The 16,867-nt window shown below is 64.5% G+C and overlaps 1 protein-coding gene across 1 annotated transcript; it reads right to left on the bottom strand.

Annotated features, from left to right (window-relative positions):
* Positions 1-1,619: 1,619 nt before the first annotated feature.
* On the bottom strand, positions 1,620-13,103 carry FURIN (furin, paired basic amino acid cleaving enzyme). Its single transcript, XM_072345830.1, has 16 exons — positions 12,960-13,103; positions 11,220-11,589; positions 8,260-8,358; positions 7,596-7,691; positions 7,359-7,487; positions 7,022-7,098; positions 6,587-6,675; positions 6,236-6,408; positions 5,242-5,454; positions 5,061-5,161; positions 4,874-4,977; positions 4,669-4,786; positions 3,610-3,789; positions 3,410-3,534; positions 3,022-3,138; positions 1,620-2,951 (listed from the first exon to the last, which is right to left on the bottom strand). The coding sequence occupies exons 2-16, from the start codon at positions 11,397-11,399 to the stop codon at positions 2,383-2,385; spliced, it is 2,370 nt and encodes a 789-aa protein (XP_072201931.1). The 5' UTR covers positions 11,400-11,589; positions 12,960-13,103; the 3' UTR covers positions 1,620-2,382.
* Positions 13,104-16,867: the final 3,764 nt, after the last annotated feature.

Below are 16,867 nucleotides of genomic sequence, written 5' to 3'. Positions count from 1 at the left end.
ACACCACAGCACAGCAATGGGCAGCGCGGCACAGCTCAGCACAGCACGCCGTGCTGCTGGAGCTCCTGGGCACTACTAGTGCTGGTCACCCTGGAAACAACCTTTCTCACAGCACATTTCAGGGTCAGAGCTGCAGCACTGCAGCTGCCTTGTGCCATAGTACACACTAACCTGCCTCCAGCCACCACTGCCTGACCCCAAAGCCCAGCCTGGAGTAGTTTTATTTTCTGAGCTGCTGGTCATCCAGCAGTGTCCACGTGCACCACTTGCTCCTTGGACATCTGCAGCATTTGCACACACTCAGAGAGTGCTGTGCCAGCTCACAGCTTATCCCAGCCTGGTGTTGCCTGGCTTCTCCTGTGCAGAGCAGGCTGTCCCTGCTGTCACAGGGCTGGTACTGGGCACTGAGCTCCACAGGGCTGGGGTCTGACTGTGTCGAGTCTGTGAGGATGGCTGTGCTGCAGGGCCCTATCCGTGACTGTGACTGCAGACAGCCCCACTCTGCAGCAGCCCCAACAACTGCCTGCAGCAGGAAGGTCACTGCGGGCTGCAGATCATTCAGTTTCACATCCTTCATCCCCTCTCTCACAGCAGAGCTTGGTGCTGCTGTGCTGCATGGGGCTGCATGGGCACTGCACAGCCAGTGGCCGCATCCCACCTGCACTGCCCGTTTGTCCCTGCCCGGAGCTACCAACTCAGCCCTGCACAGCCTCAGCTGATGGCAGCGAGTGGCTGCAGCACAGCTCCAGGCTGGAGAGAGAGCTGTGCCATGTCACACAACAGAGAACTGCTCGTGACCACAGGAAGATGCTGTGGCCAGAACGGCATGAGGGGCTCTGCAAAGAGGAGCTGCCTCCACATAAGCTTGTGAGTGAGGCAGATCAAGGCTCGCTGTGGGGCCGGGGGCACAGTGAGGTTGGGTCTGGCTCTGCCTGCAGCTCACAGCCCATCTGTAGCAGGAGCAGAGCTGGGGACACCTGGCTGTTCACCCCGGGCTGCCTGCAGACATCGTGCTGCAGCTGAAGGGGCTGCACTGGGCTTGCTGCTGCAGTGTGAGCTCTGCAGCCTGCTGCCCCACCTCGCTGCAGCCAAAATTTGCTCCCCTCACAGCGGGTTTATGATCAGCAGCTGCTTCCCATCACTCAGGTGAGTGGAACGACCACCACCCGGGTGCCAGCACGCCTTCAGCCCCCAGCCCTGGTGAGCTCCTCACCTCTGGGGGGTGGGTGGGTGGAGGGTGGTCTCAGCCCCATCCAGAGCCCCCCACAACCCCAGGGCAGCAGGACATACAGCACAGGCAGCGGAGCTGGTTTGCATAGTTCTGAACATTTAATAACTCAGTCTCTCTAGTGTTATATCCACATCCATTAAATTAAAAACGGGCTCAGGAGGCAGCTCCCGGCTGATTAAATTACAAGAAAAAATTACTGTGCACCAAAAAGTTATTATAGAAAAATAGTCCTGTGGCCCCCCCGCCAGCAGCTCCGTCCGTGGGCCGGGGTTGGCATGGGGCAGGCAGGAGCCCGTGCCACAGCCTGGTGTGCAGCGGCGGTGGACGGCAAAGGGGTGGGCGGCACCGACCCCCACCATGCAGGGAGTGGGTTGAGGGTGGGGGGGTGCCGGGGGCTCTGGGGGGGAGCAGAACGGATTGTCACCAAGTGGGGGAAAGGCACATCGGGGCTGGGGCGGTGGGGCCACGGCTGCCAGCACAGCAGGCTCTGCCCAGCCCCTGCAGGGTGCAGGCAGAGCCGGGCGCAGCGGGCACCAGCGCTGCCCAAGAGACCCAGCGGCACCGGCAGCCCTGCCCAGGACAGAACAGGGGCTGCTGCTGAGCAGGGGGCCCTCCCCGCACTGCGAGCTCAGCCTTGGGCACAGGGGAAGGCGTTGCCATGCCCACAGCCTCCATCACTGGGCTCCAATCCGTGCTGCATGTGGCCGTGATGGGACAGGCAGCAGCGGGCAAGGAGGTAGGGGGCTGAGGCCTGGCCATTATTGCTGTTGAAGGGCACGGGTGGAGGCAGACAGGCCCTGGGGAGGCGGCGGAGCCTCAGGTAGCCCAGTCAGGGCAATGCCAACAGGGGCGCCCGGCCCCAATCCCCGCAGCCACATGTGGCCCCCAGCAACCGCCAGCCCAGGGTAAGGAACGCAGCTGCCAGCACAGAGCCAGCGCCAGGGGTCTGGCCACACACCAGCACAGGGCACAGCATGGACACGAGGCTGTGAGAGATGGTCTGGGACGGGGACAGCACAGGGCTGAGGACGGTACCAGCGGTGGGGAGCCCAGAATGCCGCGGAGGGGGATGGGGGCAGAGTCCAGGCCCCTCGGCCTCGCCTGCCCCGGCTCCGCGGTGCCGGGAGGAGGAGGGAGGGGCGGAGGGCTCATCAAAGGGCACTTTGGTCTCTGATGAAGGCAGTCCTCTCGTTGTGCACTTCACACTCCTCAACGTCCGACTCCGAAGGGCCCTCTTCCTGCCAGATGTCGGAGGGCAGCCCCTTGTAGGAGATGATGCCGCTGTCCAGGGCATAGACCTTCACCCCCCGCAGGCTGAACCCAGAGCGCACTTGCAGCACCAGGAAGACGGTGATGAAGATGACGACGATCAGAACGCAGCTGAGGCTGGCGATGAGAACGAGCGGGTTGGCTGGAGGGGGAGCCTCGGGCTGCCCCTCACCCTCCACCAGAGCGGGGGATGCTCGGCTGCTCTGCGTCTGGTGGGAGCAGGAGAAGTCCAAGCTGCTGAAGTGGGAGTGCGCGGGGCAGGTCAGGCACTGGTTGGGGCCAGGCCCTGTGCAGGTGGCGCAGGAGGGGTGGCAGGGCAGGCAGAGCTGGGGTGCGATGGGCTCCATGCTGTTCTCCAGGCTGTAGTGTGTGTTCTGCACGCCAGGTGCGAAGCCAGGGGGGCAGCGCTTCAGGCAGCTCTTCTGATGCAGGTAGTATCCCTCTTCACAGACTGCAGGAGAGAAGGGTCAGCATGGAGGGGTCATCTGCACACCCATCCCGCCATGGGACCCTGCACTCACCCACACAGGTCTGGCTGGGGGTCAGGGTCTTGCAGCCGCTGCTCTCCAGCTGGTTGGAGAGCCCAGGGGGGTCCGTGGCCGTCCCATACAGCACCAGCGTGAACTTGGTCAGCGTCCCTGGAATAACATGGGGTGAGCAACAGCAGTGCACCTATGGACCTCGTACAGGGAGGGCAGGCACCAACACCACCACAGGCTGCACAGGGGCTGCGGGGACACCTCCAAGAACAAGCACAGACGGGGTTGTGGCAGACAGGCCACCTCAGAGTCCCACCAAACCCATAGCAGCTCTGTCCCCTCCCCAGCCCGGTCACTGCACAGCACCAGGTGCCAGCAGGGCACAGGCACCGCTCCCACTGCTGCAGCGAGGCGGTGCCAGCAGCCCTACCGTAGTTGTTGGCATCACTAGTGTTCTCAATCTCCAGCAGCCACTCCCCAGAGGGATCCTCGTCCCACGAGTGCGTCGTCATGAAGGCCCAGTCATTGAAGCCATCAGCTGAGTAGTCATGGGGCCTGGGAGAGAGGGGAGCGCGGGCGATACAGCTGGCCATCCGCTGCCAGCTGCCATCCCACTGCCCAGGTACTGACCTGGCAGCCAGGAGGGTAGAGCGGGTGCCCATGGGGCTGACGAGGTGGATGGCCAGATCCCCCCGCCGGTTGTAGGACAGCGTCAGCCGGGCCTGAGCATGCTCCAGCCGGCTGATGTAGTTGGCCTTTCCCAGGCACGCGTCAACCTTCCGACGCACCTCCAGGCGCTTCCCGATGTCCCTGCCAAGGAACAGAGCGAACCCAGCGCCCCCAGTGAGGCTGAGGCAGAGCACGGGGCTTCACGTGTCCCCAGGAGCTCCCAATTGCCCTCCAGCTCCGCACCAAGTGGAGCAGTGACAGATAATCCCGGGGCAGCTGACAGCCTCCCTCCACCGCCAGGACGGGGCAGGGAGCAGGCAACCAAGCAGCACATCCCAACTCCCGGGAAACCAGGGGCAAGGAGGGTTTTGCTCTGCTGACCACGTGTTGAATTGCACTCTGTGCCAGCTGTGAATGGGGCCTTTCTTCAGCAGCCAGGGGCCAGCTCCACCCCTGCACAGCACGGCCAGGGATGGACAGGCACGGCCCGCCATGGCCTGCAGCTCACCAGCCCTGTTGCTGGCACAGGACACGGCCACACGGGGTGGGGATGGGCAGGGATGGGGCTGGCGCCTGCCCACAGGGCCCAGGCTCAGGGGAGCAGGGCAGGGCAGCAGCACAGACAGGACCTATCCTCCCCCAGCCCAGGGCCTGCCCCCCAGGCCTGGCACCGCCGTGGCCGCAGTCGGGACTCGGCAGATGCTGTGCTGCGGCAGTGGCCAAGCAGGAGTAAAAGGAGCTTCTGTCTGACCCCTGAAAGCCCCTCTGTCTGGTGATGACTTGCATTGGCTGCTCCCAAAACCACGGCGTCCCAGCCCAGAAGCCTCCTGGCTGCATCCTGCCCAGCCTGGCTGTAGCGGTTGGTATCCAGAGCAGTTCTGCACTCCCCAGCCCTGCTCAGCAGCAGAGCCCAGCACCCTCCCATTCCCTGCCCGGTGCTGAGTGCCTCCTTGGCTCCTGCACAGGGCCGCACATGGGGCAGATGCCAGGCAGTGCCTGCCTGGGCTCTCCAGCACTTACTTGGGCTCCGCGAGGATGTCGACGACACATTTCCTCTGAGGTCCCACTGTGATCCACTTCCTGGCCAGGCTTACCATGGCCCCGGCGTCCAGCAGGCCGTAGCCGTAGGAGTGGCTGACTGTAGGGACAGCGGGGTCAGTGTTGCACCCTGAGGCCTCCTGAACCGCAGGGCTGTGGTGGGCACCCAGCCCCTGCCCCCCGGTACCTTTGCGGCCAACGCCGTTGGTGACCCAGTCATTGGCATTGAGGTGTGCTGGCTTTGAGGTCTGCACCACCAGGTGCTGCATGTCCCGCCAGGTTAGGTTCTTGCTGCAGGGAGACGCGAGGCTTAGGAACCAGCATGAGGCACCCCTGCAGCCCCCAGCCCGGCCCCGCTCCATGCCCAGCCTTACTTTGCCTCCAGGGCAAGAGCAATGATCCCAGCAGCAAGAGGCGCTGATGCCGACGTTCCCGTGTGCGATTCGGTGCACTTCTGCCTCAGGTCAGTTGTCACCTGCAAGGAAAGGACCCGCTCAGGTGGTGCCATGCCCCCCTGTCCATCCCATGCACCCCACAGCCCCTCGGGGCACTCACGATCTGCTTCTCATTCTGGTTGCCACTACTGTAGGTGGTGGCGAGGGTGGAGGAGCAGGCCTCGCTGTACCAGGGTACGTTGCCATACTGCGTAGTGCTGCTGATGGACAGTGTGTAGATGCTGTTGGTGTAACCATCACAGTTGCAGCTGTCGTGTTCGCGGCCCCCATTTCCAGATGCCCAGACGAAGATGGAGCCCAGCCCCCCGCGTCCCTGACAACAAAGGCAGAGTGAGCACCGGTGCCCGTGCAGCACGCAGCTGGTGGCACACTGAGCACTGCAGGGCATGGCAGGCAGCTGGGACCCAGCGAGAGGCACGGCACTCCCAGCTGATGCGGCAGTATGTGGACACAGCGGACACAGGAGCTGCCCCGCATGGCACCGGTGGCAGAGGCGCTGCGGGATTGGTTTCCCCAAGATCAGATGTCCTTCTCTGCTCAGAAGTCACCCAGGCTGGCCGCAAGGTTGTGTGTAACTCACAGCACCCCCCTGCAGCCCCATGGCAGCTATGCAGAGCGCTACTGAGTGCCATGGCTCTGCTCACAGTGCGTGGGGCAATGCTGGTGCCACGTAGGGATCTGCCAGCAGCGTGCCCACATTTCCACGTGGGGAATCCCAGGCAGAACACAGCACAGGGCTGCACCACAGCCATGCTGAGGCTGAGCTGACGGCTGGGGACAGTGGGGAAGGACGGGTGGTGGCAGGGGTGAGGTGAGCAGCACAGAGCCAGGCAGGGCCCAGCGGGGCTCCAGGGAGGGACCGCCCCACTTCACGTGAGCTTTCAGAGCACAGAGAACAGGGCAGCTCCAGTGAGAGGAGCACCCTGAGCAGGAGGGGCCCTGACTCAAAGCTGCAGTGCAGGAAGAACCAGAAAAACCAATAGAGCCTGATCCCAGAGATGGGCCAAGAGACAGCTCACAGCGGGAAGGCTGTCACAACATGAGGCCTGAGGAAGCAGCAGGAGCTCAGCTGGCCCCAGGAAACCAACACTCACCTGGCTGACCCCTCGGAAGAAAGCCTCCTCTGCCAGCCGGGCCGGGCCATCCACTGTCTTGCCATCGTCCTCAGGGCCCCAGCTGGCACTGTAGATGTGGATGTGGTTGGGATTGAGGCCCAGGGAATGGGCCTCCACTGCATCCGTCACCTCCCCATCCAGCATGCGCACGCCTAGGGCCAGAGAGCAGACATCACGGGTGGCCACGCTCCACGGGGAAGAGGTGCTGCCAGCAAGAGCTCTCAGTGCCGCTGGAGCTGCAGGCTGTTGCAGGCCACCCTGGCAGCAACACTAAGGGAGCAGACACCTGCTGCAGGCTCTGCTCCTGATGCAGGACAAGGTGGCACCCACCTCCAATCCGGGCATTGTAAGCCACGCCAACACCACAGATCCCATTGTTTGCTACAGCAGCGACTTCCCCAGCGCATCGAGTGCCATGCCTGCAGTTAGAACAGCACCAAGCACTCAGGTGGGCGGTGAAGAGCACGGTGCTGAACACCAGCTGCAGAGGGTGGGGTTGGCACCCAGACTGTCTCCATTCCCCCAGATGGGGTGGCTGACCAAGCCCAACCCACAGAGATGGATGCTGCAGAGCTGTGTCTGCTCTGCTCTGGGGAGGGGCACAGCACAATCTGTGCTAGCTCTGGGTAGTCCCAAAGGACATTACTGGTGTCAGAAAATGAGGGGGGGTTCTGCATGGGGCACCACCCCCACACCCTCCCGAAATCCACAAGGGCCAGTGCTGCCCATCAAGAACTGGCCATACCTGGGCTCTGCCATCCTCACCTGTTGTCATTCATCTGTGTGTAACGGGGCTGTGGGTCTGGGTCCTGGTCATTGACATCAAAGCTTGCCCCTGGATCCTGGAAGGCAGACCTGGCAGTCAGAAGTGCCTGCCTTGGCCAGCAAGTCCCACCTCCCCAGTGCCATGCCGGTACCGTGTGCCCCAGTGCTGAACTAAGTCAGGGAGCAGGCTTCTGACTCCTCCCTGTTGCTGTCCACTACGTGCCCCCCTGGCATGCACAAACCCTGCACCTGCACCATGCAGCTCTGGAGTTTCAGTGAGCAGGTACCAGCCCAGCACAGGCTCCTGCGCACCACCCAGGGATTGCCCCACACTTACGTAGTTGGCCTCCAGGTCAGGGTGGTTCTTCTCAATGCCATCATCCAGGATGGAAACCACGATACCCTTGCCCGTGTAACCCTGCTCCCAGGCCTGACGCACGTTCAGGTCCCGCTGGTTTGTGTTGTACTGCAGAAGGAAGTCCTCACACTGTCAGCCATCCCCAACTGCCGGTGCTGGGATGGGCAGCACAGACAAGAGCAGGTGCCGCCTCCACACCCCTCACTGCACACTCACCAGGTACCACTGCTGCGGGAACTTGGGGTCTGTGGGCTCCATGAAAATGTCTCGCTTGGTCCTGCGCTTTGCCACCTGCTGCTCAAGCCAGTGCACCTGGCACAGAGAGGGCATGAGGCTCCCCCTGCTCCCGCCGCCCTCCTCGTGCCCAGAAAGCAGCCAACAGTGCCAGCGCTGCAGCATTCCAACCAGTCGACAGCCCAGGGCCCTCCCGGCCCCCACTGCCCTCAGCATCATTGCCACAGGCTCTGGCCCAGCGGAGCACACAAGGCAGAGCGCCGAGCTCTGCACAGCGCTGAGCACTTGGCAGCCGCCACGCTGCACGCCCTGCTGCACCTGGGGCAGGCGGACCGTGTGCGTGCCCAGCCACTGGGCTGCAGCCAGAGCGTGGGGAAATGCTTCCATCCTGCCACAAAGTCCCGCTGGGAGCCCCGGGCAAGGGGATGGAAAGCCCTCCAGGGGGCCGTGGCTGCCCCGTGCCCACAGCAGCCTGCAGGTCACAATGCTGTCTCTGCCTCCCTCTGCCCTTGCTGGCAACACACCAGGCTCCCTGGTTCCCCATGGCCTCTGAATGCACAGAATCGAGGCAGCTCATCCCATTCTGCACCCTCATGGAGGGTGAGGGGTCCTGCAGTGGGATGGAAGGCAGCCCCCTACCACCTACCTGTGGCTCCCGTGCCAAACGGCTGTGCCAGGGCTGGTGGGGTGAAAGGGAGCGCTTCACCACGCCGCGGTGCTGGAAGTGGTAATAGTCGCCAAAAATCTGGAGCAGAAGAAGGAACAGGAGAGATATGAGTGTCCAGCTTTCTCATTCCCCACTGGCACCCTCAGCGCCAAACACTAGTAAGTCTCTAACAGTGCAACCAAGCTGCAGCCAGGGCAGGGGAAGCTGAGCCTCAGTTCTTCCTTACGTTTGCCTTAGATAGGGCACTCTCTGAGCACCCAGAAAGCTCTAATTCCTAATCTTTGTATCTGTCCTAGGGCAAAGGGTCACTGCCAGCTACGGAGCCATGCAATGCTGTCCTGGCTCAGCCCCCAGATATAAGAGTATAGCTTAGGCTCAAGGCAGCTACATAGCCACCAGCAGGGCCCCAGCTGGCCCAGGATGCCTTCCAGCCTCCCCACTGGTTATTTTTAAACCTGAAGCCTTGTCCAGTCCCACCATGTCCTCACCCCTTCCCGCATGTCCCATGTGGGCTCTGTTTTCACCCACCCGCTGGCAGCCAGGGCATAACCCCAGCACCCAGACTGCTGGGGACGGAGGGGAGAGGACGATCCTCCCTCTGAGCACCCCAGGCTGCAGCGCAGCAGCTTGGTTACCTTTAAGGACGGCCCCAAACACTTATCAGGCCTCTGCCAGATGTGTGTCATCATCTTGGCCAGCACGCAGCCAGCTTGAGCCAGGCAGCAGTAGGAAGGATGCCCTGCATGGCTAAGAGGAACCCACAACCCCAAGGCAGCAAACCCCAGGTGCCACACTTCATCCCAAAGCTTCTGTCTGTTTTGTATTACAAAACCATGACAGCTTCTCAGTGCTCTTCAGGGTGCAGGAACATACCCCAGCACCTGTGGTGGAGCACATTCAACCCACCCACCTCCCCCAGCTCCTGCCTGGAGTCACAAGCAGCAAGACAAGGCCCTGCCCAGGGTGGGGAATCACTCACCCAGCACATCTGGGGTGAGACACCTCTGTGTCAGACCGGCTCCCAACGCCCTCACCCCTCCACAGGAATGAACAGAGCCCCGATTGTTCTGCAAGGAGAGCTTGGCTCTGCCCGGTCGCTCGGCTGGATTAGGTCTGCACAGGCGCTGCGGTGACAGCCAGGAGCTGCCAGCCCACGCGCTGCCATCCTAATCCCCACAGTCCCTGTCCTCAGCAAGGACAGCGCTGCCCCCAGCCCCACGCAGCCCCACTGCTCCATGTGCCACGTGTCAGTGCTGATCCTGCGTGAGCAGTGTCAACTCGCACAGCTCGCCCCAAACTGCCCATGAACGTTCCTTGCCTCTGTCCCACACCCCACAGACACTGTCCCTTTGGTCTCTGTAAGGCCACTGGCCCCAGGCACACGCCCGCAGACTGTGATCCATTCCCAGCTCCTCCATCCCTGCTGGCCCAGGGGACCACAGTCCCACGGCCACCGCCCAGCCCGGCTCTGTGGGCAGAGGTGGGGCTGGGGCACAGCACAACAGCACATCTCTGACTGAGGGCAGCGCCCAGGCACCCACGGAGGGCAGGGTCCTCCCAGACACAGATCCGGGCCTCTCCCTGGGGCGCAGCCATTACAGCCTGCTCCTCCCACCCTCTCCCAGCCGCATCCTGTCCTGCTGCACCAGCACCCAGGGAACAACTTCTGGGGAGCACAGTGTGAGCACTCAGACACCTCCACCAGCTCCCAGTCCCATCCCGCAGCACAGACACCAGGATGGGCTCCAGGGTGGCAGAGACGTGCCCAGACCCACACCTCCAGCTCAGCTGAGCCCACATCTCCCTGCAGGGGCTCTGCTGTGGGCCCTGCTGTGAGTCTGCTCCACCACAGCTCAACATTAGGCAGGCTGGGAGCCAGGGGGCTGAAGGCAGCTCAGCCCTATGTCCCATTCTCAGGGGTCTCGGAGGGACCTGGCCCACCAAAATGAGCCCAAACCTCCTCTGAAGAGCTCGATTTGCACCCTTCCACCCACCATGCGCAAGAAGGACCACGGGCTCCCTGAACAAGCTGCACCCACAGCCGTGCCAGGGCCACATTCAGGTGGCAGGACGAGTCACGGCCAGCTGCCATGGCGGTCATCCTCCCACACTCCCAGCAGCTGGCTCCCAGCAAGGTCCTGACACCGCAGCCACAAGTTGTGCAACTTCCTCTGGGATTTCACCCCTTGCTTCCTTCCTGCCAGAGCCAGCGTGGCCCAGCCAAGTGCTTGGCCTCGGGAGAGTGGGCTCTGCGTGCGTTCACCACAGCATCCACACCGTGTCACACGGTGCCAGCAGAACCACACAGGCTCTGATCTGCCAGCTGCTGCTAGTCCCACCATTCACACCAACCCCACAGCTCCCACCAGTCCGACCTGGCCCCCAGGCTCCATGAGGCAGCACCCAGCTCCCTCCAGCCCAATGGCTCCAGAGGGCCCGGCCAATGAGAATGGCACATGACACAGGACAGGGTGGTGTACGTTGCCCACAGCTCCGCAGAGCACAGCCACAGCCGGTCTGAAGAGCTGAGCCCTGGGGAACAGCCAGGACCACGAGGAACACGGTCCCACGCTCCCCACGCTCTGCCCACCCAGCTGCAGGGATGGCACTGACACAGCCCCATTCCCACTGTGGCTGATGCAGAGAAAGCTGAGTGTGGCGGGACCTGCTGACACAGGGCTGCTGAAGGGCAGCACAAGGGCTAAGGACATGCGGTGCGTCAGACCCTCTGCCCCAGCAGAGCCTGGAGCCGCACCGTGCTCAGGCACATCTCACCTTCAGTAACGTGTAGCAACCTCAGAACTCCCACTCTGAGATGGGCTTTTCCCCCTTCCACCTCCCACAGGCGGGGAGGTGCTATGCCATGCTGTCCCCTGCCTGGACTGCAGCAGAGCGATGGGGAACAGCAGCCCATGGTGAAAGGGGAGCGAGGGACTTACCGGGCCCAGGTTAAGGAATCCATGCTTCCTGGCCAGCCGGTTGGCCTCCAATGGCCCAGCAGGGACAAGCACAGCCCAGGTGTTGGTGTAAACGCGCTGGGCCAACACCTCTTGGGCCAGGAGAGCGAGGGCAACCACCAGAGTCCAGAGCAGCAGCAGCGAGCAGGGCCTCAGATCCATCAGAGTATCGGGGGTCTTCTACCAGAGCACGAGGTCCAGGCGGTGGCGGCTCCCACGTCAGCGCCCCGCGGCACACCGGGCCCCGCTCTGCCCCGCTGGCCCCTGCACAGCCCAGCAGAACATGGGGACGGGGCCGTGACGGCGGCAGGAGGGCGGCAGTGGACACAGAGCACCGGGATGGCAGCACGACCTGGGGGAGAAGGGAGGGTCAGAGCAGGACCGGGCTCTGCCAGCACTGCCGCGGCCCACAGTTCCAGAGCTACCAGGAGGGCTCTGCAGCGGCACAGAGCTGCTGTTTACCTCGCTTATTGCCCAATGTGTACTTAAGCTCTAAGCTCACAACCATGGAAGGCAGAGAGGGAGACGGGTGCAGAAAGAGGGGTGGAAATGGAGCCCGTGCTTCCTGTTGCCACCTAGCACAGACCCTGCTGGCCTCATGCCGGGAGGCACAAGATGCTCCAGGTGCTGTGCTGAGGATCTGAGCACCAGCTCCTGGACGGGGAGCAGCCGTAGCCCCTGTCCCTGAAGGCAGAGACCTCCGGGCACAGCGGGGTGGTTCTCTGGCTGTGGGGACACATGGGGCTCCCAGACAGAAACACACCAGCTGCAGAGGGGAAAGCAGGACAGCAGAAGGAGCAGAAGCAGCAGCAGCCCTTGCTCCCAGCTCGCAGCCCCAGGCCCAGCAGCTTGCTAGCAGGAAACAATCTGGCCAACAGTGCTGCGTTGCCTATCACCATCCACAGCTCTGCCCTTCCCCAGGAGCACAACATGGTGACACCGGCGTGACTCATCTCCAAAACAGGGAGGAAACAGGCAGAGAGACCGGGAAAGAGGTGCACCATCAGCTCCGGCAGCACCGTGCGGCCAGGAGATACCTGGGGGTGCAGGGAGGGCTCCAGAGGGGTCAGAGCGGCAGCGAAGGGCCGGGCAGCGCTGGGGGCCGCGGGCAGAGCGTGGCACGCTGCAGCACAGCGCGGAGCCCCTCGGCAGCCCACGAAGGAGCCCAGAGCAGCACAGCAGCCCGACGCCAGGCAGGAGCAGCCGTCCGGGGCCGTGCCACGGCCTAAAGCAACGCTCGCACAGGGCAGCGCTCTCCGAGCGCCGGCGGAGGCGAACAGCGGCCAGAGAGGAGGAGAAGCGGCGCAGCCCGAGGGGGCTCCGCGTGCCGCCGTCCATCCCCCGCCCCGAGCCACGCTTCGGGCAGCCCCGGTGCGCCCCGCGGCCACCGCTCCACGAGAAGGGCGGCGGGACGGCTCTCCACGCCCGGAGTTCAGCCCGCCGCCCCGCAGCGCTCCGCCCGTCCCGGGGCAACGAACGGCGACGCGGCCTCGGGCCCGGAGCGGCCCCGCGGGGCTGCGGAGCGAAGCGCCGGGAGCCGAACGGGCGGATCTCGCCCCGCGGGCGGCGGGGGCGGCGCGGGGGTGGAGGCGGGGGCGGCCGCCCGAGGGGCTCCCGGTGGCGGCGGCACCTCCGGCACCTCCGGCTCCTCCCGCCGCCCCCGAGCCGCCCCCCCCCCCCCCCCGCCCGGAGCTGTCAGACCCGGCCCGGCCCGGCCCTTACCGCGGCGGCGCCGCCTCGCTCTCTCCCGTCCCTTCGGCGGCCCGGGCCCTTCTGTCGGTGGCGCCGCGTCACGGCGCGGGGCAACCCCGAGCGCCCGCCCCGGAGCCGGGCCCGGCCCAGGCAGGGGCGGCCGGGGCGGGCGGCGGGGCCGCTTGTTTACCTCGCGCAGCTGTCAGCGCCGCCCGCTCGGCCCCGCTCGGCTCGGCCGCCACGGCGCACCCGGCCCGGCCCGGCACGGCACGGCGCGGCACGGCCGCCGCTCCGCCGGGCGCCGCCGGATGCCGTCACCGCCGCCCGCCCCGCCCGCCCCGCCACGGCACCGGCGCTGCGGGCCTCGGGCCCGGCCCCGCGTGCGGCCCGGCCGACTCCGGCGCGAGGTCGGGGCTCGGACCCGCCGGCGGCCTCCCGGAGCCGCAGGGGTGCGAGGGCGGCGGCCGGACGGAGCCGGGCGGCGGAGCCGCCTCGTGCCGGCCGGGATCCCGCGGGGAGCGCTGCCCGACCGCGGAGCGAGGAGTCGCGGGGTCCGGTCGGAAAGTAGCAGAAGGCGCCACGGCGGCACCGAGGCTGGAAGAGCCCGGCCGCCAGAAGAACCCTCCGGCCGGTTCTGCGTCCGGGGGAGACCCTTCCACCCGGGGCAGAAGCGGCGGCGTCCCGGCTGCGCTCCCAGCCTCACACTGCGGCCCCCCGCGCGTGGCTGCGCGAGCCAGGAGCAGCGCCAAGGGCAGCGCCGGAGCAGAAAGCGGCGGCCTCGGACTGACCTGGGTGCTCCCTGCTGCACGGGGCTCTGCAGGCACCCGATAGGAGCAGCCCTTATATCTCCTGACAGAGGAGGAAGTCACCAAGATACCCCGATCGCATCGCGGAGCAGTGGCAATCGCACAGGAAGCAGTCACCTTGGTAACTGCAATGCTCAGAACAGCACAGAAAATCTGGCACAGGGTCGCTTTCTTCACTAAACCAGGTTAATGGTGCAGGGCAGCTCCGGTGTACAGCGTGGCACCAGGCGTGGGGTCCAGGTGACCACTGTGCCCTGCTGCCACTGCAATGCTCCGCATCCACCCCACACCTGCGAGGGAGAGGAGGCCCCACGCAGCTGCCCGTCCTGCAAGCCCCCAAAGCCTGTCCCAGCTTTGCCTGCTGGCTTTGCTTCAGAGCCATGCTGAGGAGCCGCGGCTGCAGCCTGGTGGGGATGAGACCACGCACGTGGGCCTCGTGACACATCGGAGTGCAGCCAACAAAGGCCTCTTGTCCCACCGCCTTATCTCAGCGCTCCGGGGCAGGGGAGCGGGAAGTACCTCTCTCTTGCACAAGCTGTTGGCTTTGGATGTGCACGGCCACTCCTCCTGCCAGAAATAACACCACGCACCTGTGGGGAGCACAGGCCCTCCTCCTGTTTCAGTGGGCTGGATTTGGAGGGCTCAGCATGCCCCAGGGTCTGCCAGCAGTGTGTGGCACAGCAGCGCATGCCACATGATGTCCTGTGCCACACAGTGTCCCATGGCTTCCCACTCGGAACTACACACAGCAATCAATAGAAACCCACTTTCGTGGAAAAATAAGGTCAATGTTTGGCTTTCTGGTTACAGATTGCACAACCGCCAACTGTGACGTAGCTGCTGGCACTTTGCAGAAGGCAGCTCTCTGCTCCAGGCACCTGGGGGTGGGCTTGGAGACACACTGCACTGGGAGAAAGTGGGCAGCAGGGCAGGGAGATCGGGTAGGAAGGCCTGCATGCAACAGAGAGCTGAGAAAGCCAAACTGAAGGTAGCAATGGCAGACAGGACAGCAGCTCAATCGGGCGGTGCTCACGGAGCGGCCTCTAGGAGTGCGGGGAGTCAGGGCTGCCGCGGGGGCTGCGCTGCATATGGCTGCGGTGGGATGGAAGGCTCCGCTCGCACAGCACTCCCAGACACAACATGGGGCCGCAGCCTCACGCGGGGGCCGGGGATCCAGCCCTGACCTTGCCCAGCGGCGCAGCCTGCAGACAAACAGCAGTGGCACAACGTGTCTCTGTAACTTTATCTGCTTTCTGCCTTTGTCATCAATTGCCACGAGGCTGCTGAAGTATCACAGCTGCAACTGCCATCTCCAGCCCCCATCTGCTCTGCAGCCATCCAGGGGAAAGGAAGCTCACCCGATCTGAGTGCGCTGCATGGGTTCTGAGCACACTTTGATTGCAGGACGGGCAGCAGAGCCCACACACTCCCCCCAGGACCCCCTCACCACGTGCTCTAGCAGGCTGGGGGCACTCTCAGCGCTGCTGCCAGCCTGCAACCCCTGCCCAGACAGCACTGCAGGGCCCTGCTGGGAGAGAGCCCACCCACCGCCTCTGCCACTGCCAGCCCCTCACTCCCGCTGCAGCCGTGTGGCTCCTGCAGCTCAGCTGCAGCTCCGCGGGACACGGGGCAGAGAAGCACACCAAAGGGTCAGGGCTGCTTCTTGTCACCACATCAAACCCCTGAGGCACAGCATCGAAGCCAGCCAGGAAGCATTTCCCTGTTTGCTGAGGTCTTGAGTTTAGCTTCACCTGATCAGGACACGATGTGCTTTGTGTGCAACTCCTAAGCTTTCCTGTAAGCATTGTGCCTAATTGTTTCACTCACTGAGTCATATGTTGAAGCTCGCTCCTTGCCATGGTGACACAGGAACCATTAGGTAGGAACACGCTGTGATAACCGCACAAAACTGGTATCTCAGCTGATGACTGGGAGCAGAGCAGGAGCTGGGCACAGAGCTCTAATTGTCATTGGGACATCAAGGCCGGGAACACCAGGAAGGACCTGCCTACCCCCAAGCACTGCTGCTGCAGGAGCACAGAGCCACGGGCGCCCGAGGCAGCGGGACAACTGCAGCACTGGGGTCTGTCTGCCTGCACAGCAGGAGCACAGGGATCCCGGAGCAGCCAAAAGCTCTGCCTGGGCCTGCTCAGTGGCAGCTGTTCTCCCGCCACAGCACGGCAGGGTCAGGCCTACCCAGGAGCTGCTGTGCCCAGGGGGACCCACCCTGCGGGCACGAGGGAACGCTGAGCTCAGTCCCCAGCAGCACGTCTCACCACCAACCTGCACCCTGCGCTCATTTCCCAGCAGACCAAACCTCTTCCCTCGGTTTGAGCCGGCAGCGCAGCGCTGCACACACTGCTGCGGTCGGTGACCCAGTTCTGCCTGACTTCAAGGGAAATCTTATCTGCTGCGGTTGGCTGCTACCAATGGCAGCTCTCACAGTCTGCCCGGGGCTCTTTCCTGCTGAAGCCCGGCTGTGGCTGAGTGCAGTGCAGGCTGACGTGGGCAGCGCCGCGCGGCTGACGGGAACCCCGTCCCGTTTGCACGCAGAGGCGGCTCCTACGGGCACTGCCCTCGTTCCTGCCGAGCCGGCGCTGCGGGGAAGCCCCGGCAGCCAGAGGACGGGGAAACCCCGCGAGAGCTCCGCATCACCCACGGTAACCCGGCCTACAGCCTTCAGCCCTCAGCCTACAGCCCCCAGCCTTCAGCCCCCAGCCTACAGCCTTCGGCCGCCCTGCAGCACCGCGCCGGGAGCACCAACGGGCAGCAGGCCCGGAACGCAGCCAGGCCCGGGAGGCCCGGACAGGGACACGGAGCGGGCGGGTGCCGGGCCGACGTGCGGCTCCGCTGCATCCCGTGCCGAGGGGCGGCGGGCACCGCGGCTGTGCCCGAGGTGGGAAATCCCTGCAGGCCCGGGACGAAGCGCTGCGCAGAGAGATCCCAGAGGGACGCGCGTTCCGAGCACCAACGGGAACTGCCGCCGCACCGCGGCTGGGCCGGGCCGAGTCCATGTCCCCGTCCGGCCCGGACAGAAGCCGGAAATGACCTCCACGCTGAGCGTCACTTCCGGCCGTTGGTGACGGATCGGCGCGCGTTCACTTCCGGTACGCCGGCGGAAGGGGGCGTTCC

Source organism: Excalfactoria chinensis, chromosome 10 (genome assembly GCF_039878825.1).
Source record: "Excalfactoria chinensis isolate bCotChi1 chromosome 10, bCotChi1.hap2, whole genome shotgun sequence".
In the NCBI taxonomy this organism is placed as follows: domain Eukaryota; kingdom Metazoa; phylum Chordata; class Aves; order Galliformes; family Phasianidae; genus Excalfactoria; species Excalfactoria chinensis.
This window is presented reverse-complemented; position numbering and strand designations above follow the sequence as displayed.